At 46.1% G+C, this 27,457-nt stretch overlaps 1 protein-coding gene across 1 annotated transcript in view; it reads right to left on the bottom strand.

Moving 5' to 3' along the window:
* LOC106555762 (lipoxygenase homology domain-containing protein 1) overlaps nt 1-27,457 on the bottom strand; it is a 218,295-nt gene that overhangs the window by 26,369 nt on the left and 164,469 nt on the right. The window contains exons 33-35 of the mRNA XM_087715353.1: nt 26,384-26,592; nt 10,410-10,595; nt 5,185-5,312 (exon numbers count right to left, since the gene is read on the bottom strand). Coding sequence (XP_087571479.1) covers nt 5,185-5,312; nt 10,410-10,595; nt 26,384-26,592 — 523 coding nt within the window. The remainder of the gene's footprint in view (nt 1-5,184; nt 5,313-10,409; nt 10,596-26,383; nt 26,593-27,457) is intronic.

Consider the following 27,457-nt stretch of genomic DNA (forward strand, 5'->3'; position numbering starts at 1 on the left):
TAGAATAGAATTTTATTATTTGTATGCCGCCCTTCTCCGGGAGGACTCAGGGCGGCGAACAATTCAAAAGGGGAAAAAGGGGAACATAGAATGAAATACAGATAATTAAAACAAGCAAGAGTAACACAGCCATACAAGTCGAGAGGGAGGGAACTCATCAACCCCAGGCCAGCTGGCAAAGCCAGGTTTTGACTGCTTTTCAGAAGGCCTGGAGAGAGGTGAGGGTCCGAATCCCTGCGGGGAGTTCGTTCCAGAGGGCTGGAGCCGCCACAGAGAAGGCCCTCCCCCGGGTAGTAGCCAGATGGCATTGGCTAGTAGATGGAACCCGGAGAAGGCCAACCCTGTGTGATCTAATGGGTCTGTGGGAGGTAATTGGCAGCAGGCGGTCTCTCAAGTACCCAGATCCAATACCATGAAGGGCTTTATAAGTTACGACTAGCACCTTGAAGCGTATCCGGAGACTGATCGGTAACCAGTGCAGCTCGCGGAGGATAGGTGTAACGTGGTGTACCGAGGTGCACCCACAATCGCTCGCGCGGCTGCGTTCTGGATGAGTTGAAGTCTCCGAATACACTTCAAGGGCTGCCCCATGTAGGAGTATACTCCCAAAACCTTCCAACTCTGTTATTTTTGTAAGCCACCCAGAGTCCTTGATACAGAGATGGGCGGCATATAAATTTAATAAATGAATGAATAAATAAATCTAAAACTGAGCGCGTTGCACAACGGTCTTTGTGCTCCGTTCATGCAATCATCGTTTGTTTAATTGATATGCTACCCAAATCATTCTTGCAAGCCTATCTGGCATCTCTAGGGCACATGTGACCCACTAAGGAAAATGCACTTGAAAAACTTGTTGGCTTTTGTTAGGCTTTGGTGTTTGGGGGGGTTGGGGGAAGGAGCTCTTAGTATTTTTTTTTAGGCTAAATGTTTATTTTAGGACTTGCACAACAATATTTATGCTTTTGCACTTCAACATAATAGCGGCAGCTCTGCCGCTGCTTTGTAGCAATCATGCCATCAAAATCTTGCAGCGTAATCAGGAGTTTGCATATAATGGATATTATAGTTTGGAGTTATTTCTTTGGTGTTTTGAAATGGATGGATTCCCAGTGACTTGCCTGCACAATTCCCTATAGTTTTTCTTGGCAATATGTTGGGGGTAGTTTGCCATTGCCTCCTTCTGTGGTTGAGAGAAAATGACCGGGCCAAGGTCACCCAGTTGGCTTCATGCCCAAGGCGGGACTAGAATTCACCATCTCCTGGTTCTTAGCCTGGTGCCTTAACAATTACCTCCCAATTACCTCCCAAAGACCCATTAGATCACACAGGGTCGGCCTCCTCCGGGTTCCATCTACCAGCCAATGCCATCTGGCTACTACCCGGGGAGGGCCTTCTCTGTGGCAGCACCGGCCCTTTGGAACGAACTCCTCGCAGAGATTCGGACCCCTCACCTCTCTCCAGGCCTTCCGAAAAGCCATTAAAACCTGGCTGTGTCGGCAGGCCTGGGGTTGATGAGTTCCCTTCCCTTCCCCTCTCGATTGTGTGTCTGTTGATTATTTTAAATGCTTGTATTTGTAGTTCTTGTGTTTCCTTCCCCTCTTGGGTTTGTGAGCTGCCCTGAGTCCCGCTGGGAATAGGGCGGCATATAAATAAAATGAAACCTAAACCTAAACCTAAACCACTACACCAAACTCTGCCTCAGTTTGGGATTAAAGCCCTAATGTAATCTCCAGAAAACTTTTCCTGGTTCAGCGTCTTCACTTCAAACTAAGATTACCATGTTTTTTTGAGTATAAGATGCACCTTCCCCGCACCCCAAAAGCATGTGGAAATGTTGGTGCATCTTATACACCAAATGCAGCCATTTTTGGCCTCCCGAAGCCCTGCCCTCGCATCCCATTTTTGCGAAAAGCGAGCAAAAAGTGGGCTGTTTCCCCACCCCCCCAGAAGCAGTCTGCAGGCTTCAGCAGGGTTGGGGGAAGGCAAAAATGCCATTTTGTGAAAAACGGCCTGTTTTCTGCCTGGTTTTTTGCCAAAACAGGGGCATTTTTGCCTTCCTTCAGCCTTGCTGAAGCCTGCAGAGTGCTCCTGAGGGCTGGGGAGGACAAAACTTTTTTTCTTACTTCTTCGAAATCTTGGTGCATCTTATAGTCCGAAAAATACGATAAATAACAAGCGAAGAAAAATACTTCGCTTTGCTAGCGACTCCAGAGCTCTACCATGGTTCACCGACAAATGCGCACCCGACAAATGCACGCCGACAAAACCGCCGTGATAAAACGGCGACGTTGAAAGAGCGCCCACTAAAGGGCGCCGACAAATGCGCACCGACAAAAGTGCGCCATCGAAAACAACGCGAAAACAATGGTAACAACGTTAACAACCCTAACCCTAACCCTAACCTAAAAACCCTAATCGCGCTTTTGTGGACGCGGTTTTGTCGGTGCGCTTTAGCGGGCGCTCTTTCAACATCGCCGTTTTGTCACGGCGGTTTTGTCGGCGCACATTTGTCAGGCACGCATTTGTCGGGTCACGCTCTACCATCAGTCAGACTAGGCCACAGAGGGGGGAAAGTGACAAACAGTTGAAGTAATAGAAAAGACAATGTTTCTCCCCCACCCCAGAGTTTAAGAATTCCTGTCTTTCCCTATAAGCCCCCATCCCCACCTTCCAAAAAACCTCAGTGGTTTAGGATTTAACAATTGTTGGAAGAAATATCCAGGTCCAGTTCCAAGCCAGGAGAAAGGCTCTGGAGACAAAAGGGAGGCTGGAGGCTGATTGGAAAGAGGGTCCATTTATAGATGAAGCAGGACCACCCAGCCCATAGTTCTGGTGCAGCTGACCACATGGAGTTGAGAGTGGAGGTTATCGATACCTTCTGTTGGTCTTTGCACTTGGTCTTCCTGTTCCTGTGCAAGAACACGTATTCTATTGGCTGTCGTAGGGGTTGCACGGATTCACAACAACTGTGGCAAGAAAGGCCGTAAGTGGGGCAAATCTCACTTAACAACCATTTTGCTTAGCAACAGAAATTTTGAGCTCAATTGTAGTCATTGTCAGGGCTTGCAGCCATATTTTCCGGTGGATTTCAGGTCTGCCACACTTTTATTATCTGCTATGCATTTTTCTATTGTGGGAAAATGGGGAGGAGGGATTGTATGGAGTTGGATGATATGTAGCCATAACAACATTCTTTCTCTAGAAAGCCAAGTCACCCTTTGTCTTTGCACACTGCACCTGACCGGAACTGGATGGGTGGAAGCTGCCAGCGTGGCGGTGGAAGATTGGACCTTGTGATGGACTTGTGGGTGTGGGGCAAGATCTTGAACTTTCAACTGGGTGGGGAAAACCGGGAAGCTTTCAGATTCGGGTTTTCCCAGATGTGCCAACATGGCTCTCTTAATAAATTGGAACTTTGAGGAATCATTTGCCTTGGACTCTGATTTACTTTTGGATGCTATTTGGAACCCCGACAATCATAATTCGAGGACTAAATTTACTTGACATTCTTTCTCCTGATAGTTCTCACGGAATGAGAATTTTCTTCTAATGGCTGTTGGCCTTGATGGCAGGAAACTGCATTCGAAGGGAAAGGATACTTCTGAGAAATTATACAGCAGGTTTTTAGCCCAACACAGGTAAATTTAAAGTCGCCTTCCAGGCAATGTTCCCTCTAAGCTGCGCGGGTGCGCGGCTGCGCACGTGGCAACAAAACACCGCACAGCAGTTTCCAACTGCCGCCCAGTGGTTTTTGTGAGACGCCTTCCACGATAATAGGAGAGGAGAGCCAGCCTAGAGACAGCAATCACAAGGCAGAAAGTAGCTGAGAGAAGGGGTGTGGGGGTTGGGAGAAGGCATGGGAAGGGCTCCCAGCAGCGGCTGCTCAGATTTGCCATTTGAGAGAGAGAGAGAGGGAGGGAGGAGGAGGAGGAGGAGGAGGGGAGTGAGGGAGCGAGGGAGAGGGAGAGTGTGTGTATCCCTCCTTCCTTCAGCCCAACACTTTCGCTGGCATCCCGGCCAGACGAGAAGGACTGCAGAGGGCCTCCTCCAGGGTTCCCTCTAAGCTGCGCGCCTGCGCGGCCGTGCAGGTAACAAAAAAACACCACGCACAAGTTTCAAACTGCAGCGCAGTGTTTTTTAATGTCTTTAAATGTGACTAAAAATATCCCCCCTCCCACCCATCTCTCTCTGCACCGAACTCTCTTCTCCATCTGGTGATTGGTGAAATCAAGGAAGACTCTGCCCAAAGACCGATGATGCTGCAGAAGGGAGAATTCCTATTGGTCCTCTTGGGCTTCGTCAGTTCCTGGGAAAATGGGATTCGCTGGTTGTAGGCTGCGTTTCTCTGCACATCCGGGGTTTCTCAGGCATTGCCTCATCTGAAGCCCCGTTCTGGGCTCAGCATTTTTTCTGCGATCCCTTCGTTTTGGGGAGAGAGGGAAGCAGCGTGGAATTGGAATGCCTGAGCAAAAAGGGGCCCACGGGATCTTGAGACTTGATTTTTGAGCAGTTCCAATCCTTTCCACTCTTTCCTTTTCCTTTCTGTTCTTCTTCTAACTTCCTTTCTTTTTCCTTTCCTTTCTCTTTGCTTTCCTTCTTTTCCATTTCCTTTCTCCTTTCCTTTCCTTTTTCCTTTCCTTCTTTTCCATTTCCTTTCCTTTTTCCTTTCTTTTCTCTTTTCCTTTCCTTTCTTCTTTCCCATTTACTTTCCTTTTTCCTTTCCTTCTTTTCTATTTCCTTTCTCTTTTCCTTTCCTTTCTCCTTTCCTTTCCTTCTTTCCAATTTTCTTTCCTTTTTCCTTTCCTTCTTTTCTATTTCCTTTCCTTTTTCCTTTCCTTTTCTTGTTTCCCATTTTCTTTCCTTTCCCTCCCCCTCCCTTCCCTCCCTTCCTTCCTGGGGGTCTGAGGGAGAGGGAGGGGACCCTTTTCCTCCTTGCCCCACTCCCAACATCTGCTCTGATGGCAATTATGGCTAAAAAAAATTCAGGTGCTCAGGAATGAAAATGTGCCGCTCGAACATTATACTTTTCTGCACACACTGAAAAAATATTAGAGGGAACATTGCTTCCAGGAGCTGCTACTCTCCAAATACCTTGGATCAAGAGAGCCAGTTAGAAGAGGCCTACCTAGCTGGAGAGCAAGACAGGGATGTTTTGCTGCTGAAGTGCCTGTTACCTGTTACCTGTTTCCGATTTTTTCCAGCTGAATTTCTTCGGAACACCCACTGGATCCAAAGAATGTGAAAAAAATGCCGGTGTCCGTCCCAGCCTGTGAGAAATCCCCAGTCTCCACAGTCACTTCATAGAGAATCTGCGGAAAATAGAAATTCACGTCAGAGGTGGGTTCCTACCAGTTCGCACCTATTCGGTAGAACCAGTTCATCAAACCTACCAAACCGGTTAGAAGAGGTTCCACCAGTGGACCCGGAAAGCAAGCCACACCACAGAAGAGGTTCCAAAAATTTTTGAAACCCACCACTGGTCCTTGGATATGATTATTCTACACTATCATGCTCCTATTTATAAAACTCAGTGCCTCTGTGAAAGGTAAGGATGACTACTGCGTTTGTGGTGCAATCAGAACGTTGCGTGTGTTGGAGTTGTTTTAACCCAAACTAAAGATGCCTTTTAAAAAAGAAGTTTACATCCTATTCTTATGCATGCCAGTGCTGTGTGTCAGGTAATTTAAGGTGGTTCTGACAAGTGTCGTTGGCATCTTCATATCCGGTCACATGGGCGGCAAGCCACTCCCATCCGGTCACATGGGCAGCAAGCTACTCCCACAAAGGAGGCCACACCCACAGAGTAGGTTCAAACAATTTTTGAAACCCACCACTGGTTCACGTTTAGCCAAAAAGGGGGAAAAAACACCCCCACACCCCACAAACCCACCTAAGTTTTAAAAACTAAAATAGAGCCAACCAACAAATGCCAAGCCACCATCTTTAAAATAGGATGGGTTGGATAGGGGAATCGTGCAACTATTAATTGTGTTTACAATGCAAAATTGACCTGCTTATTATATACTGTAGCTGAGTTTCCATCAAGGTGTGAAAGAGGAGGATGAAGTAACTCTGGAGATGAAAATAATTTCTGCATTGCAAAACATGTTTTGGAATCAGGTGACAAATTGCACTTCGTTCCCACTCCTCTGACTTTTCATATTCTCCCCTCTTTTTCTCTTCTTTCACCTCCCCCTCTCTCTCTCTCCCCCCCTCTCTCTCTTGTCTGCAAAATGTCTGGAAAAAAACAAACCAACCAAGTTCAGTGATCACCAAGGACTCCTCATTTCAAACCTGAGCTACAAATATTCTCCTTTATTGGTGGCTGGGTATATTACATCAAGTCAGTGTTAGCAATAGCAATAGCAGTTAGACTTACATACCGCTTCATAGGGCTTTCAGCCCTCTCTCTAAGCGGTTTACAGAGTCAGCATATTGCCCCCAACAACAATCCGGGTCCTCATTTTACCCACCTCGGAAGGATGGAAGGCTGAGTCAACCCTGAGCCGGTGAGATTTGAACAGCCGAACTGCAGAACTGCAGTCAGCTGAAGTAGCCTGCAGTGCTGCCTTTAACCACTGCGCCACCTCGGCTCTCTAAGTTGACTCTTGCCAACTGCTTGGGCTTTCAGAAGTGGCTTGCCATTGCCTGCTTCCTAGGAGTGAGAAAGTGTGACTTAACCCAAGATCACTCAGTTGGCTTTATGTCTAAGGCAGTGGTTCCCAAACTTGGCAACTTTAAGACTTGTGGACTTCAACTCCCAGAATTCTCCAGCCAGCAGCTCTGCTGGCTGGAGAATAAGTCCACAAGTCTTAAAGTTGCCAAGTTTGGGAACCACTGGTCTAAGGCAGAGCTAGAATTCACACCCACCTGGTTTCCAGTCGGGTGCCTTAAGCATTACGCCCAACTGGCTCGATGCAGGATTAATTCATATATATATTGTTCATCTATCAACATGTCCAAGATTACCCAGTGACCAGGTTTTGAAAGGCTGTCTACCATGACAACTCAATAAAATATGCATTTTTTTAAAAAAAACCTAGGACAATTCTAAGTAAATGAGAGGAAAAAATTGAGTACTTCGGAGAACTGGCAAATACCACCTCTGGCTGGCCCCAGAGTGGGGAGGGAATGGGGATTTTGCAATATGCTTCCCCAGGAGTGGGGAGGGAATGGAGATTTTATAGTATCCTTCCCTGGAGTGGGGAGGGAATGGAGATTTTGCAGTATCCTTCCCCTGGAGTTGGGAGGGAATGGGGATTTTGCAATATCGTTTCCCTGAAGTGGGGAGGGAATGGGGATTTTGTAGTAACCTTCCTCTGGAGTGGGGAGGGAATGGAGATTTTGCAGTATCCTTCCCCTGGAGTGGAGAGGGAATGGGGATTTTGCAGTATCCTTTCCCTGGAGTGGAGAGGTAATGGGGATTTTGCAATATCCTTTCCCTGGAGTGGGGAGGGAATGGGGATTTTGCAGTAACCTTCCCCTGCCACTCCCACAGAACCCGTAGTAAAAAAAATGAATTTCACCACTGACACCAACACATACATGTATTTGATTATGCAGATTCAAACACTGCCTGTTTGACAATGCTAATTTCCTTAATCAAATATAAGCTATGATCATTGCTATCATTAAAGGAGAAATGTTTGGCAACTATCTCAAAGGAATTTAGTATCAAAACAAGCAGTGTTTGTCAATATAATTTCAGAGTAGGCCATCGGATGCCTTTCAGAGATTTTTTCCTACAATTTCTTAGACTCCATCACTTTGGGTGGAGTTTAAAGGAGTTCTAAACAATTAAATTATACCAGATCACCAATGTTGATCTTCAAGGCAAAAAAAAAAGATGTCGAGATTCTATAAAGAGGGCAGAAAAGAGCAACAAAGATGATTAGGGAGCTGGAGGCTAAAACATACAGTATAAAGAATGTTGCTGGAATTGGGTATGTCTAGTTTATTGAAAACAAGACATGATAGCTGTGTTCCAATATTTCAGGGATTGCCACAAAGAAGAGGGAGTCAAGCTATTTTCCAAAGCATGTCACCATTTTCATCTACAGTGGTATAGTGAAGCTTCTGGAGACCTTATAAAAATGGCTACAGGAAACTTATTTTACGTACAGCTTGCTTACCATTGAAAATAATTTTTTCATAATACTTTTTTATTTGATTTTAATACAAACATACTATCTTTCATTAAACAGTGTGTCGTCTGGGTACAAATTTTCTGTGCAATAACTATTACATTTACAGCCAAATTCATTATTTTATCTATTCTTAAGTCAATACTAAAACATAACATACTATTATAACAATCGCCTTCTTAACTTTATTTAACTTTAATAATGCAATTTCCCTATTTCGCTCCTCTGCTTTCATTTCTACTTTTCATATTTATTCTCTAACCATTGATAAAATAACTCCCATATACTATAATAGACAGATTCTGCCTTTTCTTTAATTGCAGGTGTTAATCTCTTCATTTCTACACATTCTCAGCTGCCTTCGGAGCTAGACAGCAGTGAGGCAGAGGGACAGCTGGAGTCTGTTCCCAGTGTCCGCATGCGCAGAGCTGCCAGAAGAAAAGAACAGCTAAGAAATCTGTGTCAACTTGGGAGTAAAGCCACCGGTGGACGGTGAATGGCCCCTCCCATAGGACATAAAAGAGGACCGAAAGGGGAGTGGGCTTTTGCAGGAAACAATTCATTCGTTCATTCGTTAGATTTGTTTCAGGAGTGTGAAGATCTATCCGTGAATCTCAGAGACTTTGTGCACAGCACCTCCTTTGGAAAATATTTACATGGCACCTTTCCAAGCCAGATAAGGTCTGTGGTCATAACTTCACCTTTGAAAGACTATTTGCCAGGACTTTGCTGAATGTGAATGAGAGAAATTCACATTCGTTTAATAAAAGGGGTTTTGTCGGGACCAGGAATCTGCTTCGTGCTTTTGGGGGAAGCCTAGGTCAGAATAGGCAATAGGCCAGTGATGGCAAACCTTTTTGGGCTCGCATGTCAAAAGCAGGGGGAGCATGGGGGGGGGGTCGTGCGCGGGCGTGCCACACCCATAATGCTATATGCACTATTCCAGCGTGCATGCGCACACGACCAGCACTCCCCCCCCCCACATTTTTGGCATGCCTTTTTCACTTCCCCAGGCTCCAGAGGCTTTGTAGGGCAAAAACAGCCTCCCTCCCCCAGGCCCCCTGGAGGCTTCAGAAGCTTCCCTGAAGCCTCCGGATCATGAAAAACCAGCCCTAGAGGCAAACTGGAAGTTAGGAACAAACTTCCAGTTTGCTCATAGGCCTGTTTTAGTCCTCCGGAGGCTTCAGGCAGCTTCCCTGAAGGCTTTGGAGGGCAAAAAACGACCTTATGAGCAAACCGGAAGTTTAGAGGTTTAGAGGTTTTATTAACATTTATAGGCCGCCCTTTTCCCTGAGGGGACTCAGGGCGGCTTACATAAAATCAAGGGAGGGATATACAAACAATAACGCAAACAAACATAGAATAAAATAATGAGCAACATTCATTCAAGTTTGTCCGTAGGGGCGTTTTTCATCCTCCGGAGCCTTCAGGGACCTTCAGGAGACTCCCCTGAACACTCCGGAGGGCTAAAACCGTCCCTATGAGCAAACTGGAAGTACATCCCTGAATTTCCGGTTTGCCCGTAGGGCAGTGATGGGTTTCAAATTTTTTTCGAACCTACTCTGTGGGTGTGGCCTCCTTTGTGGGAGTGGCTTGCCAGCCATGTATTTTCTCTCTCTCTCTCTCTCTCTCTTTCCTTCCTTTTGTCTCTCTGTCTCTTTTTCCTTTTTTTCTTTCATCTCTCTCTCACTTTTTCTTTTGTTTTTTCTTTTTTTCTTTCTTTCTTCCTTTCTTTCTCTCTCTGTGTGAGTGTGTGTATGTGTGTTTGTGTGTGAGTGTCAGCGGTGGGTTTCAAAAAATTTTGGAACCTCTTCTGTAGATGTGGCCTGCTTTGGTGAAACCTCTTCTAACGGGTTTGGTAGATTTGACGAACCGGTTCTACCGAACTGGTGCGAAGTGGTAGGAACCCACCTCTGCTGTAGGGCCAGTTTTTCACGCTCCAAAGGCTTCAAGAAAGCCTCCAGAAGGCGAAAAATGGCCTCAAAAGAAGACTGAAGTCAGCTGACAGGGCAACGCCATGCCCTGACAAATGGCTCCGTGTGCCGCCTGTGGCACGCGTGCCATAGGTTCGCCATCACGGCAATAGGCTGACTCTGTAAACCATCCCCCCAGAGAATGCTGTAAAGCGCCAAGGGGCAGTATATAAATTTAAGTGCTAGTGCTGTTGCTATTTGGATGGTCATTAAAATGGTTGTGAGTTGAGGACTACCTACAACCTGTTTGCTTCAAACAAGAGATAGAAGTTCCTTCAGTAAGACTAACCTTTAGGCCAATATTGATGCAATCCGCATCCAGGATATTGAAGACACGTGAGGTGAGACCATCTCCCCTGTCCTGAGCCAGCCAGCACTTGCAAACGAAAGTGTATATCACACCCTTAGTTGGTACTGTGACACTGAATTCATCCAAGAGCCAGGAGCTTTCTGGCGTAGCCCCATCATGGCCAATCTAGGAGAGATAGGAACAGATTACCAACTTGGTCCTAATGAACATGGGTGAGATTCCTTAAATATCTAACAGGAAAGAATTAAAACTGAGGATAACAGAAAAGAGCAAAGAATTCTGTTGTAGCAGTGATGGATAACCTTTTTGCCATCACGTGCCAAAAGTGGGCGGAGCGCGGGGGGGTCACGCATGGGCATGCCCACACCCATAATTCTATGCATGCGCGGGCCTCACCCTCCCCCCATTTTTGGCACGCAATGGACCTGTTTATCGCCCTCCCCAGGCTCCAGAGGCTTTCTGAGAGCCTGGGTTTTGTAGATCGAAGGAAAGGAAGAGACGAGAGCCAGGACGTCCAGAAAATCAGGTTTATTCTCTAGCAACTATATACAGCGATTCAAATGTATTCCCCGCTTGACAGCTATTTAAACAGGCTGTCAGAGCGGGGAAACCAATGTTTGTTTATTTGTTTGTTTATGATTTTTTCCTACAATTTGAATTGAATTGAATTGAATTTATTGCACTTATATGCCGCCCTTTTCCCCGAAGGGGACTCAGGGCGGCTCACAACTCAAACCAGGGAAGGGGGATACAGACAAAAAATTAAAAAAACAACAACGAAACATAACAATGCATAATTTAAAACACACAACAGTCATACCATTCGAGACGGGGGCAACAGCTCTTTAGCCCCAGGCCTGTTGGAACAGCCAGGTTTTAAGGGCTTTGCGGAAGGCCTGGAGGGTGGTGAGGGTTCGAATCTCCACGGGGAGTTCGTTCCAGAGGGTCGGAGCAGCCACAGAGAAGGCTCTCCTCCGGGTAGTCGCCAGTCGACACTGGCCAGCAGATGGAATTCGGAGGAGGCCTAATCTGTGGGATCTGATCGGTCTATTGGAGGTAATTGGCAGCAGGCGGTCTCTCAAGTACCCAGGTCCAATACCATGAAGGGCGCTCTCCCAGCGTCTGGTAATTGATGATACTGCGCCCTAGCCAATCCGGGTGGCTCTAGTGGCTAGCAACAGGCTATGCTGCACCCCAGCCAATCAGGGCGCAGCCTGGACTGTTGCTGGGCTCCCGGTCGTTAACTCGAAGACTTTCTGAGTCCTCAACACTGGGGTGGGTGAAAATGGCCTCTCCCACCCTCCTGGAGGCCCTCCGGAGGCTTCAGGAGGCTTCCCTGAAGCCTCCGGAGAGCAAAAAATGGCCCTATGGCCAACCCGGAAGTTCAACTTCTGGGTTGCCCATAAGGCCATTTTTCTCCCTCCGGAGACTTCAGGGAAGCCTCCTGAAGCCGCTGGAGGGCGAAAAATGGCCAAACAGGATAACTGGAAGCTCAGGAATGGACTTCCCAGTTGCCCATAGGGCCGTTTTTTGCCCTCCGGCGGCTTCAGAAGGGTTCCCTGAAGCCTCCAGAGGTAGAAAAATGGCCCAATGTGCAAACCGGAAGTCTGTTCCCAAACCTCCGGTTTGCGTGTTGGGTTGTTTTCATCAAAAAATGGCTGAAAATGAAGACCAAAGTCAGCTGACCAGCGCATGCATGAGTTTGGAGCTGACGGGGCAACGCCTCTCATGCCCTAACAAATGGCAGGTGGCATGCGTGCCATAGGTTCTCCATCACGGTATTATAGGAAGACTTGAACACTGGGCCCTATCCAACAACATGAAGTTCAAGGGAGGGAAAAGTGAGTTCTTACACTTAGGCAAGAAAAACCAAATGTACAGGTACAGATTAGCTGAAGCCTGGCTCAGTAACGGCAACTGTGAAAGGATCTTGGAGTGCTGGTGGACAATCACATAAATATGAGCCAGAGGTGTGCAGCTCCAGCCAGGAAAGACAATAGCAATAGCAATAGCAGTTAGACTTATATACCGCTTCATAGGGCTTTCAGCCCTCTCTAAGCGCTTTACAGAGTCAGCATATCGCCCCCACAGTCCGGGTCCTCATTTCACCCACCTCGGAAGGATGGAAGGCTGAGTCAACCTTGAGCCGGTGAGATTTGAACCGCTGAACTGCAGATAGCAGTCAGCTGAAGTGGCCTGCAGTACTGCACTCTACCCACTGCGCCACCTCGGCTCTAATGCTAGGTTGCATTAACAGAGAGATAGAATCAAGATCACATGATCCTGTAACGCTTTATAAAGCCTTAGTAAGGCCACACCTGGAATACTGCATCCAGTTTTGGTCTCTACATTATAAAAAAAGATGTTGAGAGTACAGGGAAGAGCAAAATATTTTGTGCACCGAACTGGCAATAATGCTAGCAGCAACTCACCCCTGCCCCTCACTGTTGCTTGAGTCATTATAAAATAGAATAACAGAGTTGGAAGGGACTTTGGAGGTCTTCCAGTCCAACCCCCTGCTCAGGCAAGGAAACCCTACACCACTTCAGACAAATGGCTATCCAACATCTTCTTAAAAACTTCCAGTGTTGGAGCATTCACAACTTCTGGAGGCAAATTCTGTTCCACTGATTAATTGTTCTAACTGTCAGGAAGTTTCTCCTTAGTTCTAAGTTGCTTTTCTCCTTGATTAGTTTCCACCCATTGCTTCTTGTCCAGCCCTCAGGTGCCTTGGAGAATAGCTTGACTCCTTCTTCTTCTTTGTGGCAACCCCTGAGATATTGGAAGACTGCTATCATGTCTCCCCTAGTCCTTCTTTTCATTAAACTAGACATACCCAGTTCCTGCAACTGTTCTTCATTTGTTTTAGTCTCCAGTCCCCTAATCCTCTTTGTTGCTCTTTTCTGCACTCTTTCTAGAGTCTCAACATCTTTTTCACATCATGGTGACTAAACTGAATGCAGTATTCCAAGTGTAGTCTTTTCAGGGCCTTATAAAGTGGTATTAACACTTCACGGGATTTTGATTCTATCCCTCTGTTTATGCAGCCTAGAACTGTGTTGGCTTTTATATGGCATGTGATTTGTGAACTCCTAAAGCTTCTTGCCTGGCCAGTTTTGGAAGAAACTATAAGATAGATTAGGCCTTTTTTGGAGTAAGGATGATGTCAACTAAAGATAGATGCTCCTCTTATCGGCAGATGCCCTTCAGAAGTGAGTTAGCCCAGCTGCTGCTTTAGAGGAAACACAGCAAAGATTGAGCCGCTATGCTAAAAAAAAAATACCTATAACCATCCTTACATCATTCATCTTACAGTGTGTCATCCGGGTGTAGTCTTTGTGTCATCATATTTAAAGCTACATAATTTTTAATCTATTTTTATCTTGCCTTTACATTTGCATTTCAATTGCCTTTTAATTCCCCTATAATTCTGCGTTCTTTTCCAAATTATTCAATTTTCTGTTTCTTTTTATCTATATTCATTTTCTATCCAGTTATAAAAATTCCCCATATCTTATAATACTCTGTTTGTTCCTTCTCTTTAATTGCCAAAGTTAGTCTGTTCATTTCTGCACAATCTAATATATATATTTTTATTACCTCTCCCTCTGAGGGATTTTTTTCCCATTTTCCAATCTTGTGCAAATACAATTCTAGCTGCAGTTATTACATGAATAATTAAAATACATTTTCTTTACTATATTTCTCTGGTAGAGCCGAGGTGGTGCAGTGGTTAGAGTGCAGCACTGCAGGCTACTTCAGCTGACTGCAGTTCTGCAGTTCGGCTGTTCAAATCTCACCAGCTCAGGATTGACTCAGCCTTCCATCCTTCCGAGGTGGGTAAAATGAGGACCCGGATTGTTGGGGGCAATAGGCTGACTCTGTAAACCGCTTAGAGAGGGCTGAAAGCCCTATGAAGCAGTATATAAGTCTAACTGCTATTGCTATTGCTAAAACACCCAACAAAAACAGTTCTGGCTTTAAATCAATATGCTGCTGTACCATCCTTTCCAACCACATGCAAATTTTTGCCCAACATTTTTTTGTCTCTGCACATATCCACCCCATATGATAATAAGATCCCGGTGTCTGGTGACATTTCCAATATTTGGTTGATTTATCTTTAAACATTTTTGCCACTCTTTCCGGTGACATATGCCATCTATAAAACATTTTATACAAATTCTCTTCATATGCTGTTGCCATTGTTAATTTATAATTCCTTTCCCATTGCTGCCACTTCTCAAGTTCTATTGTATAACCAAAAGTTTTTTTTCCCCACGCTATCATTTTCCCCCCCCTTTTACTTCTGCTGCTATGCTTCTTCTAAAGTGGTTGGTTTCTCACTGGCTAAAACTACAATGATATCCCAGGATTTCTTTACCTCCATCTCAAGTACAGGTATATGGTGCTTTGAAGGTGCTGCCACCTGAAGGCAGGACAAGAAGCAATGGATGGAAACTAATCAACGAGAGAAACAACCTAGAACTAAGGAGAAATTGAGGGGGTCCTTGGCTCTCTCTGAGCTTGCTTGTTTTCTTGCAGATGCTTTGTTACCCTATTCTGGCAGGAATAGCCAACACTTCAGAAGATAGGCTAAAGATACAGAAGGATCTTGACAAACTTGAACATTGGGCACTATCTAATAAAATGAAATTCAACGGTATAAAGAGTAAGGTTCTACATTTAGGCAAGAAAAACGAAATGCACAGGTACAGTATAGGTGGTACCTTGCTCAATAGTAGTAACTGTGAGAGGGATCTTGGAGTCCTAGTGGACAACCATTTAAATAGGAGCCAGCCGTGTGCAGCAGCTGCCAAAAATGTCAACACAGTTCTAGGCTGCATTGACAGAGGGATAGAATTAAGATCAGGCAAAGGGTTAATACCACTTTATAATGCAATGGTAAGGCCACACTTGGAATACTGAATTCAGTTTTGGTCACCACGATGTAGAAAAGATGTGGAGACTCTGGAAAGAGTGCAGAGAAGAGCAACAAAGAGGATTAGGGGATGGAGACTAAAACATATGAAGAACGGTTGCAGGAACTGGGTATGTCTAGTTTAATGAAAAGAAGGACTAGGGGAGACATGATAGCAGTCTTCCAATATCTCAGAGGTTGCCACAAAGAAGAGGGAGTCAAGCTATTCTCCAGGGCCCCTGAGGGTAGAACAAGAAGCAATGAGTGGAAACTAATCAAGGAGAGAAGCAATTTAGAACTGAGGAGAAATTTCCTGACAGTTAGAACAATTAATCAGTGGAACAGCTTGCCTCCAGAAGTTGTGAATGCCCCAACACTGGAAGTTTTTAAGAAGATGTTGGATAGCCATCTGTCTGAAACGGTATAGGGTTTCCTTCCTAGGCAGGGGGGTGGACTAGAAGACCTCCAAGGTCCCTTCCAACTCTGCTATTGCATTATTGTAGATAACATCATCAGTGTTAATATTGATCTTTAATGTTTGAACTAGCACAATAGATCTTAATCCTGAAAGGTTCAATACTATAGGAAGTTAGCACCCACCCGCTCTCCTTGAAGAATGAAATATTCTAGGAAATATTAAAAAAAGCAGAATATTATGTTTCCCTGGATGAGAAAAGGAGAAACGTGTTTTTTTTTAAGACAAAGCAGCTTCCTGCAGAATTCAGCATGTATCCCTATTAAATTACTTGAAAGATTAATCATGGGTGTATCCTTATCAGTATAACCATTCCCAGTCAGTTCTAATAAACTGCTTCTGTAAATAAGGAATGGCTGTAAATCCTGTTCAAAGCAAAAGTTCATTATTAGCAAAAACACTATTGCCTTTTTCAAGCCTGATGAAAAGATTACTGCCCGTCTAGTTTTCAACATTTTAATAAGCCCTCTCCCTCCCCTCCAAAAGGAAACCACTTTATTTAAAGCAAGAAACTCACATCTGTCTTCCATCCTGCATGGGTTTTTTTTTTTTTAAATGATGACTTCAGAGGTGGGTTCCTACCAGTTCGCACCTATTCGGTAGAACTGGTTCGTCAAATCTACCGAACCGGTTAGAAGAGGTTCCACCAGTGGACCCGGAAAGCAGGCCACACCTACAGAAGAGGTTCCGAAATTGTTTGAAACCCACCACTGGTCCTTGGATATGATTATTATACACTATCATGCTCATATTTATAAACCTCAGTGCCTCTGTGAAAGGTAAGGATGACTACTGCGTTTGTGGTGCAATCAGAACATTGCGTGTATTGAAGTTGTTTTAACGCAAACCAAAGATGCCTTTTAAAAAAGAAGTTTACATCATATTCTTATGCAAGCCAGTGCTGTGTGTGAGGTAATTTAAGGTGGTTCTGACAAGTGTCGGTGGCATCTTCATATCCGGTCACATGGCCGGCAAGCCACTCCCATCCGGTCACATGGGCGGCAAGCCACTCCCACAAAGGAGGCCACACCCACAGAGTAGGTTCGAACAATTTTTGAAACCCAGCACTGGATGACTTGATTGTTTCATTCTAACCGGCTATGGAAGGGTGTTATTTCCCTGCTAATACCTGCACAGCTGCAAAAAAATTAGAGATAATCACCTGGGGGAAAATGCTGATGCTCAAATTCTTGAACTGTGGCAGAAATAAAGCAAAAAAAAGAAAATATTATATATTTTGACAGTCTCTGGAACCCGTCCTTTTTTCTTTGCCCGGGCTTTGTGAGCGTACTTTGAAATGTCTTGCTTTTTCCTAACCTATTTTATAAAAGGTGGGCAGACTGCATTGGTTTCTTTTTTTTAAAAAAAACCACATTATTATTTTTTTTGCAGCTTCTGGGTCTTGCTCTGTGCTGCTAAATGACAGCAACACAGTTTCCTGCCATTCTGAGTTACCAAATACAGAAAAAAAATGTACTGTACTGTAAGCTAAAGCTAAAATATAGCTAATGCATTTGGAAGGATTAAAAAAAAAATAGGGGAAACAAAAGTCCACCTGCAAATGGAATGCAGGCAGTCCTCGACTTATGACCTCAACTGAGCCCAAGATGTCTGTTGCTAAGTGAGGTGTTTGCTAAGGGAATTTTGCCCTATTTTACGACCTTTCTTGGTTGTTAAGTGAATCGTTGCTGCGGTTAAGTTAGTCACATGGTTGTTAAATGAATCTGGCTTCCCCAAGTCAGAAGGTCGCAAAAGGTGATCCCGGATCACCTGCAACCGTCGTAAATATGAGTCAGTTGCCAAGCATCCGAATTTTCATTACAGGACCATGGGGATGCTGCAATAGTTACAATAACAATAGCAATAGCAGGTTTATATACTGCTTCACCAGTGGTGAGTTCCGGATCCTGTTCCAATGGGTACGGTTGGGACGGGTCCGGCGTCGCCCACATGGATGCGCGCAGCACGTGCATGTGTCTTACCTGCTTTTGATGCCTCCGTGACACTCCAGCTACTTGGCGGAGCATTGCGCAGGTGCCGTACGTGCCATGCCCATGCGCGGAAGCGCCAAAGGCTTAAAGGACAGGTAAGGAGCTCAGGTGGGTGAGTGGGCCCTCCGGAGCACTGTACCAGAACGGTACCCGGTGCTCCGGGCAGGCTCCGGCACACTCATATCGGGACGTACCGCCTGCAACCCACCACTGTGCTTCACAGTGGTGGCTTCACAGTTCCACCACAAAACCGCGGTAGACTAAAGCGCGCTCGACGAAAGCGTGTACGTGACGTCATCACAGTGCAACGAAAACAGCACGCTGTGAGCGGTAAACTTAAAATTAACGCGTAAATCTAAACCTAACCCCCCCAAACCTAAACCTAACCCTAACCCTAACCCTAAACCTAACCCTTAACCTAACGCTAAACCTAACGCTAACCCTTAACCTAACCCTTACCTTTATGTGAATCGGCTTGCTTTAATTTTATTTTAATTTTAATTTAATTTATTTTTAATTTTATTTGTCGCGCTGCTGATGACGTCAGTTACGCGCTTTAATCGGGCGCGCTTTAGTGGACTGCGGTTTTGTCGTGCCACGGGCTTCACAGCCTTCCCTAAACAGTTTACAAAGTTAGCCTCTTGCCCCCAACAATCTGGGTCCTCATTTTACCGACCTCGGAAGGATGGGAGGCTGAGTCAACCTTGAGCTGGTCAGGATCGAACTGCCAAACTGCTGGCACCTGGCAGTCAGCAGAAGTAGCCGGCAGTACTGCACTCTAACCACTGTGCCCCAGAGGCTCTGAAAGTGTGAAAAATGTTCCTAAGTCACTTTTTTTCCCCGGTACCGTTGTACCTTCAAGTGGTCATTAAACGCATGGTTGTAAGTCGAGGACTATCTGAACAGTTCTGTGGCACATTAAATATATCGTGACCCGTCAAAACCGCGGTCCACTAAAGCGCGCCCGATCAAAGCGCGTACGTGAGGTCATCAGCAGCACGACGAAAAAAATTAAAAATAAATTAAATTAAAATTAAAATAAAATTAAAGCAAGCCGATTCACATAAAGGTAAGGGTTAGGGTTAGGGTTAGGTTCAGGGTTAGGTTTAGGGTTAGGTTCAGGGTTAGGTTCAGGGTTAGGGTTAGGTTTAGGGTCATGTTAAGCGTTAGGGTTAGGGTTAGGGTGAGGTTAAGTGTTAGTGTTAGGTTTAGCATTAGGTTAAGGGTTAGGTTTAGGGTTAGGTTTAGGGTTAGGTTAAGGGTTAGGCTTAGGGTTAGGTTTAAGGTTAGGTTTGGGGGGGTTAAGATAAGGTTTTCGCTTTAAATTTACTGCTCACAGCGCGATGTTTTCGTCGCGCTGCGATGACGTCACGTACGTGCTTTCGTCGAGCGCGCTTTAGTCTACCGCGGATTTGTGGTGGAACCAAATATATACAGATTAAGAAAAATAGCACTTCAGATTTGGTTCTGAGCTCAACAGCCTGATTTTATTTGACTTCGTCCTATTTTTAGAAGATGGTGAGATCTTAGCATGGCCTAGATTCCGGAAGGCAGTATCCCAAAAACTCTTCATTTTGACTAAATGACCCAAAAGGACAGGTTCAGGCCTACACTGAAGCAGAACTCTTGAAAGCTTTTACTGTGGACTTTCCAGGCTTAAATCTTTCCCGCCAAGCTAGATAAATTATATTTTACACGGAAGGTTCAACCTTCATGTTCCTTGCATCAGGGAAGTCACTAATCCCCTTGGAATAATGTCAAAATTCGGGGCTGAATCTCTTGTTAGCCTGAAAAAGCTGGCACGTCAAACTCCTGTCAGCGCAGCAGAAGAAAGCGTTAACATTCTCCCCTTGGGTTTTATAATGAAATATATTTACATGTAAACCAAAATCTCTTTCGTTTTATTTATTTTTGCTAACCCTGTTTAGCCTTGTCAGGCTGTAAAACAGTCAGGCACAGTTTAATTAAATGGAGGCGAAGCCGGGTTTTTTCTGGGTCTGAGGATTTAGGTAAGGCAAAACACAGTTTTGCTGTTTTAAATCCTGCCTCCAAAGATGCACCTAATTGGTAAAAGAAGCAAAATTTGTGTATAAGGATGAGCTACGGTTATGTAACACAGGCAGAGTCTATTTCTTAAATTCCCAGCAACAGCACGAGAAGGAGGAGGAGGAGAGGAGGAGGAGGAGAAGCAGAAGAAAGAAGAAGAAAGAAGAACAGGAGGAGGAGAAAGAGAAGGAGGAGGAGGAGGAGAGGAGGAGGAGGAGGAGAAGAAAGAAGAAGAAAGAAGAGGAGGAGAAAGAGGAAGAAGAAGAAGAAGAGGAGGAGGAGGAAGAGGAGGAGGAGGAGGAAGAGGAGGAGGAAGAGGAAGAGGAAGAAGAAAGAGGGAGGGGGAGAAGGAAGGAGGAAGGAGAAAAAGAAGAAGAGGAAGAAGGAAGAAAGAGGGAGGAGGAGAAGATGAAGGAGGAGGAGGGAGGAGGAGAAAGGAGAAAAAGAAGAAGAGGAAGACTAAGAAGAAGGAAGAAAGAGTGAGGAGGAGGAGGAGGAGGAAGAAGAAGAAGAAGAAGAAGAAGAAGAAGAAGAAGGAAAGAAAGAGGAGGAGGAGGAGGAGGAGGAGGAGGAAGAATGGTCATACATACAAGTTACTTTTTTCAGTACTGTAGTAATTTTGAACAATTACTAAAGGGATGGTGGTAAGTCATGAACTCCCCATATGTTGCTATCTACTGCAGGTGTCCCCAACTCATGGACCATAGGCTACTACTACAGGGCCGTGGTTTGAAACCGGGCAACACAAACCAAGGGCAAGTGCCTGCGCAAAACTCCACTCTTGCAAGTGGTGGGCCCTTGTGCTTGTGCAAGAAGCTCCGCTCTCATGAGCAATGGGCCCTTACACTTGTGTGAGCTCCACTCACGAGCAGAGGGTGCTTATACTTGCATGTGAAGCGCCATTCATGCTTGTACGCCTGCCACTCACAGCCCCCCGCCTCCCCACAAGGTGGAAAAGTTGGAAAGATCTACTATCTATAAATATAAAAATGGCTGTGTGTGTGTGTGTGCTTGTGTGTGTGTGTACCAGCGTAACTCGGAATGTCTTGAGCAATTTCAACCAAACTTGGTACACAGTTGACTTATTCTCTGGAAAAAAATACTGTGGGAGGTAAGACACCCCTAACACACCTCGGAGTAGGTGTTCTGTTAAGATACAGCCTGCTTTGCCTTAAAATGGCTTCTACTGAACTGCCTTAAGTGGCTTCTACTGTACAGCGCAGCGGAGTTGCCATGGTAACGGCTTTACATTCCTCCTCAAGGGGGCTCCCTCTGGTAAGGGGGAAAATCCAACCTTAGAAATTACGCTTCTGGGGGCACAGGGAAAACATTTTTAACTAATTTAATTGTCGCCGGAATCAGGGCTCAGGGAGAAGTTGCTCCTGCCATCGCCTCTTCGGGAATTGTAGCGACGTTCATGGAAGGAGGGAGGGCAGCCCCATTCTGCACTTCCATTGCCACTTGACATCGCCATTCCTGTCTAATACAGGATGGGGATAAATATATACCCGGGCAATGCCAGGTTAGCAGCTAGTTTAAGGATAAATGGTGGAAGAAGCTAATAGGAAGTGGCACCTATGCTGCAAGAGCAGTTTTGTTGATTATCATTGAACCCACTCTAGGTGGGTTTCAGGCGGTTCGCGGCGGTCCCCGCGAACTGGTTGGTCGGCGAACCCGGAAATAAGTAACTTCCGGGAACACCGAAGGATCCACCCGCCCGCCCGCGTTTCTTACCCGGTTTTGACGAGTTCTGCGCTTCCACGCATGCGCAGAATGCATACAGCGCCTGCACGATCCTCCAGGAGCAGCTGGAGCATCGCACAGGCGCTAGTACGCATGCGTGCACTGCGCACGTGCACGAGGACGCCACCGGCCCCGTTCCAACCGAACCGGTTGGAACGGGGCGAGAAACCCACCCCTGTCTAGAAGCATGCTCTAAAGATTAGGTGGAACAGGAGCTAGACCTAATTTGAATTAAATTATTACTTACATTTAGATTAATGGAGGTAATTAGATCACTCCCCGTGTATTTGATAATTGCTACATTCTTTTATGTAAAATATGATTATTTAATGGTAATTTGTGGATCGACTCAGAGCCATACCTCCAGGGTTTGGGAGCGGGGAGGACAGTGGTGAAATTCAATATTTTTTACTACTGGTTCTGTGGGTGTGGCTTGGTAGGCATGGCAGGGGAAGGATGCTGCAAAATCCCCATGCCCTCCCAACTCCAGGGAGAAGGATATTGCAAAATCTCCATTCCCACCCCACTCCTGCGGAAAAGGATAGTGCAAAATCTCCATCCCCACTCCACTCCAGGGGAAGGATACTATAAAATCCCCATGCCCTCCCCACTGACAAGACCGAATGGCTTTTGATGTTTCCTCCCAAGGATAGTCTGGATTTTCCATCTATTAGCCTGGGGGGGGGGGGGGTAAAAGCTTATACCCCTCAGAGAGGGCTCGCAACTTGGGTGTCCTCCTGGATCCGCAGTTGACTTTAGAACATCATTTGTCGGCTGTGACCAGGGGAGCTTTTGCCCAGGTTCGCCTGGTGCACCAGTTGCGACCCTATCTGGACCGGGAAGCACTTCAAATGGTCACTCATGCCCTCATCATCACCTCAAGGCTCGACTACTGCAACGCACTCTACATGGGGCTGCCCTTGAAGAGTGTTCGGAGACTGCAGTTGGTCCAGAATGCAGATGGGCGAGCGATATCAGGTATACCTCGGTACACCCGTGTTACACCTATCCTCCGCGAGCTGCACTGGCTTCCTATTAGTCTCCGGACGCGCTACAAAGTGCTGGTGATTACCTTTAAAGCCCTACAAGGCACTGGACCTGGATATCTGAGAGACCGTCTCCTGCTACACACCTCCCAACGTCCGATAAGAACTCACAGGTTAGGCCTCCTCCGGGTGCCGTCGGCTGGTCAATGCCAGCTGGCGACCACTCAGGGGAGAGCCTTTTCTGTAGCTGCTCTGGCTCTGTGGAACGAGCTACCAGCAGAGATCCGGACCCTCCCCACCCTTCCAAAAAGCCACCAAAACCTGGCTGTTCCGGCAGGCCTGGGGTTGCTGATTCAACCCACAATTAAACCGGATGCATGTTGTGTTTTTAAACTGTTTGTATTGTTTGTATTCTTCCCCTCTGTGTTATTTTATTTCATTCGTATTTGTAAGCCGCCCTGAGTCCCCTGGGATTGGGCGGCATATAAACCCATTAAATTGCAGGAAAAAAATGCGAATTACTCCTGGGAAAAAGGATATTGCAAAATCTCCATTCCCACCCCTCTGTAGGGGAAAGATACTGCAAAATCCCCATTCCCACCCTATTCTGGCTCTAGCCAGAGACGGCATTTGCCGGTTCTCCGAACTACTCAAAATTTCCGCTACTGGTTCTCCAGAACCTGTCAGAACCTCCTGAAATTCACCCCTGGGGTAAGACCCTTCTCCATTTATGGACCATTGCAACAAACCATCTTGAGAAAAAAGACAAATAGGAACTTTGAGATGAGGCAAGAGACGGTTTGGGTGAAAGCTGTCCCTCTGACCATTTGTTACATAAAGACTCCTGCCTTGTGACTTCTGATCACTGCACATTGCTTATGAGCCGTGATTAATGCCCTCCTGTACGAGGTGTCTCAAGAGAAGCTGTGAAAACAATTTCCATGTTGAGCAAGAAAATTACACATGAAGCGTTTCTCACTGTGGGCCATTTATGAATATATTTTTTTTGTCAAAGGTTTCTTTTTCCCCCCTCTTTTCAAAACAACAACAACAAAAGAAAGAAAATGGAAAAAGAATGATGGAAGGAGAAGTGCCTCGTGCAAAACATCCCAAATAATTTTTGGCCAGGCAATTAAAGGACTTGTAACAAATAGTTTGTAGTAGTGATTCTAAATCTTGGCAATGTTCTGCGGACTTCGACCCCCAGAACTGGCTGGCTGGGGAATTCTGGGAATTGAAGTCCACACATTTTAAAGCCGCCAAATTGAGAAACACGAGATCAGTGATGGCTGATCTTTTTGTGCCTGTGTGCCAGAGGTGGGTTCCTACCAGTTCGCACCTATTCGGTAGAACCGGTTCATCAAATCTACCGAGCCGGTTAGAAGAGGTTCCACCAGTGGACCCGGAAAGCAACCCACCACTGACACACATATACACACAAACAGACAGACAGACTCACACAGAGAGAGAAAGAGAAAGAAAGGAAGAAATAAATAAAGAAAAAAGAAAGAAAAAGTGAGAGAGAAATGAAAGAAAAAAAGGAAAAAGGGACAGAGAGACAAAAGGAAGGAGAGAGAGAGAGAGAGAGAGAGAGAGAGAGAGAGAGAGAGAGAGAAAGAAAGAAAGAAAGAAAGAAAGAAAGAAAGAAAGAAAGAAAACACATGGCCAGCAAGCCACTCCCACCAGGTCACATGGCCGGCAAGCCACTCCCACAAAGGAGGCCACACCCACAGAGTAGGTTCGAAAATTTTTTGAAACCCACCACTGCTGTGTGCCCTACCCATAATGTGCCCGTGACCCGCCCACACACATGTGCAAGCAAAACACACACACACACCATGGCGGGGTGGGGTGTTTCCTTGAGCCTCCAGGGGGGCGAAAAAGGCCTCCCCCAGAGGCCCACCCTGAAGCCTTTTGGTACCAAAAATGGAGTATGGTGGAAGGGGCGCGTCGCACTACCCCTGCCCTCGTGCATTTGTGCATGCCCCCCCATGCATGCACGTGCATTTCCCGCATGTATGTCAGAGACCCGAAAATCAGCTGGTCGGTGGGGGGCAGGCGTTCATGTGCTGAGCTGGGAGACAGCTCGCATATCCTCACTCCGTGTGCCACAGCTGACACGCCTGCCATAGGCTCACCATCATTGCACTAGATCAGTGTTGCTCAACCTTGGCAACTTGAAGATGTCTGGACTCCAAGTCCCAGAATTCCCCAGCCAGCGAATGCTGGCTGGGGAATTCTGGGAGTTGAAGTCCAGACATCTTCAAGTTGCCAAGGTTGAGAAACACTGCACTAGATTATAGCATAAACTGGCTTTCCCTGGTTCTCTGCCCAGTTGCTGGGTGGGTTTGGCCATGGTGGGTGTGGCTTACTCAGCCTCCTGCACCATGGGGGGGAGTGTTTTCGCCCACCCCAGGCTCCAGAGGCTTTCCTTGAGCCTCCGGGAGGGCGAAAACAGCCTCCCCTGGGCTCTGGAGGCCTGGAAATAAGCTTGTTTCCAGACTTCTGGAACTTCCAGGAGACACATTTTTCGCCCTCCCAGAGCCTCCGCACAGGCCCTGAACTTACCTGGCATCCAAAACGGGCCACATGGAGACTCCTGGGAGGGGAGGGTGGGCAGGGCCAGCCTCGCAACTACCAGTTCGGTGAACCAGATGTAAAATTAGCACCCGGTTTGCCCGAACCAGTCCGAACTGGCTGAATCCCACCCCTGATGCTATCTACTATGTACTTTGCTCAACAAAATAATGGGAAAAAAAACCTCACTTTTGAAAAAAAATAACTACTGTCACAGCCCCTTCGCTTAATAACCAAGAAAGAAACCACTCAACTCCATTTTGCAGAATTAAGAGTACTTTTACGCCCGGAGTCCTTCGGGATTGGGCGGCATATAAATTTTGATAATAAATAAAATTTTGATAATAAATAAAATTTTGATAATAAAAATATAAGTAATGAGAAGCTAAGCAAAGCTGGATCTGAGCAAAAGAGCGTGAAAGCATTAGATATCAATACATGATTCATTCCCCCCCCTTGGTACCCCAGTCCATAGTCCAATCGTATATTTCCACAACTGTCAGGTGGGAGACATCTTCAAAAATCATCATCAGGTTGGAATGCCGGACAGTTGGCCTTGGCGGGAAACTCCCCTCCTTCCACATGTGCAAACGAATGGTGAGAACAACCCCCAATAACAGTCCTCCTGTACAGAATTATTTCCCTCACCCAAATACCATGCCCACCCTCCCCGTTTCAATGGCAGCCGAAAAGCAAGCAGCAAAACAGAGGCTGACACCTACAGTGATAGAGCACCCGTGGTGGGATTCAGCCGGTTCGCACCTATCCGGGAGAACCGGTTGGTAACTTTCTAAGCAGTTCGGAGAACCGGTTGTTGGAAGAAATCTCATTTTGTTTTTTCCCCCACTTCACAGGGCTAATCCTGTAAGGAAGGCAGGAAGGAAACATTCTGGTGTTGTTTCTAGCCTGATCTTTATTGCCCTGCTTACAGAAACTGCCTCTCCGGTTAACCCTGATTACATTGTAACAGCTAAGGCAAAGCAGCGCCCATCGATGTGAGTGACGTTGAGTTGGCCACACTCACATGGTCACATGACCACTGAGTCCCGTCTACCCAACTGGTCATTAGGGCAGAGAACCGGTTGTTAAATTATTTGAATCCCACCACTGGAGAGCACCCACAAATTCTGGAGGCCTGCAATTTCTCGGTCTCTTTTTAGGCAACGCTGAGCTTAAGGAATTAACTGGTCGCTCTTGTCAGTCCCATGGCATACCTCAATTTTTCTGACCTCGCCCACATCGACTCCCTCAACGGAGAATTTCTCCACAGAAGACTCTGCAAACTGGGTTTTCCCTTCCGGGAGATCGAGCCACATGTGTCCGGTAGAGTTTTCCTGAGGACCCTTGATGATGATGAAAACTCGGCTGCTGGTGCTCGAGTCGTATTCCTTCCCGGTGATGAGGAGGACGTGGTAAGGAATGACTGAAAAGAAAGACAATCTCATCACGCCAATGAGATTGAGGAGGGGGCATCGAAAGGCCTCCATTTTAATTCCTGCTCCCTAGCTAACACTAGCGTAAAGGACGTTAGGCCATGAGGTTGTAGAGGTTCTCCTGAACTTACAGCCACTCATTTAGCGACCGTTACGAGTTACAACAGCACTGACAAAAGTGACTGATGACCGTTTTTCACACGTACGACCGTTGCAGCATCCCCATGGTCGTGTGATCAAAAATTGGCAACTGGTTCATATTTTATGAGGGTTGCAGGGTCATGTGATCCCCCCTTGGCGGCCTTCTGACGAGCAAAGTCAACGGGAAAGCCAGATTCGCTTAACAACCGTGCTACTAACGCAGAGGTGGGTTCCTACCAGTTGGCACCTATTCGGTAGAACCGGTTCATCAAATCTACCGAACCGGTTAGAAAAGGTTCCACCAGTGGACCCGGAAAGCAGGCCACACCTACAGAAGAAGTTCCAAAAAATTTTGAAACCCACCACTGGTCCTTGGATAGGATTATTCTACACTATCATGCTCCTATTTATAAAACTCAGTGCCTCTGTGAAAGGTAAGGATGACTACTGTGTTTGTGGTGCAATCAGAACATTGCGTGTGTTGAAGTTGTTTTAACGCAAACCAAAGATGCCTTTTAAAAAACAAGTTTACATCCTATTCGTATGCATGCCAGTGCTGTGTGTGAGGTAATTTAAGGTGGTTCTGACAAGTGTCGTCGGCATCTTCATATCTGGTCACATGGGTGGCAAGCCACTCCCACAAAGGAAGCCACACCCACAGAGTAGGTTCGAACAATTTTTGAAACCCACCACTGTACTAACGTCACGACTGCT

Source organism: Thamnophis sirtalis, unplaced genomic scaffold (assembly GCF_051295495.1).
Source record: "Thamnophis sirtalis isolate CommonGarterSnake01/CBP01778 unplaced genomic scaffold, rThaSir2_p1.2 scaffold_5, whole genome shotgun sequence".
NCBI classification, from domain to species: domain Eukaryota; kingdom Metazoa; phylum Chordata; class Lepidosauria; order Squamata; family Natricidae; genus Thamnophis; species Thamnophis sirtalis.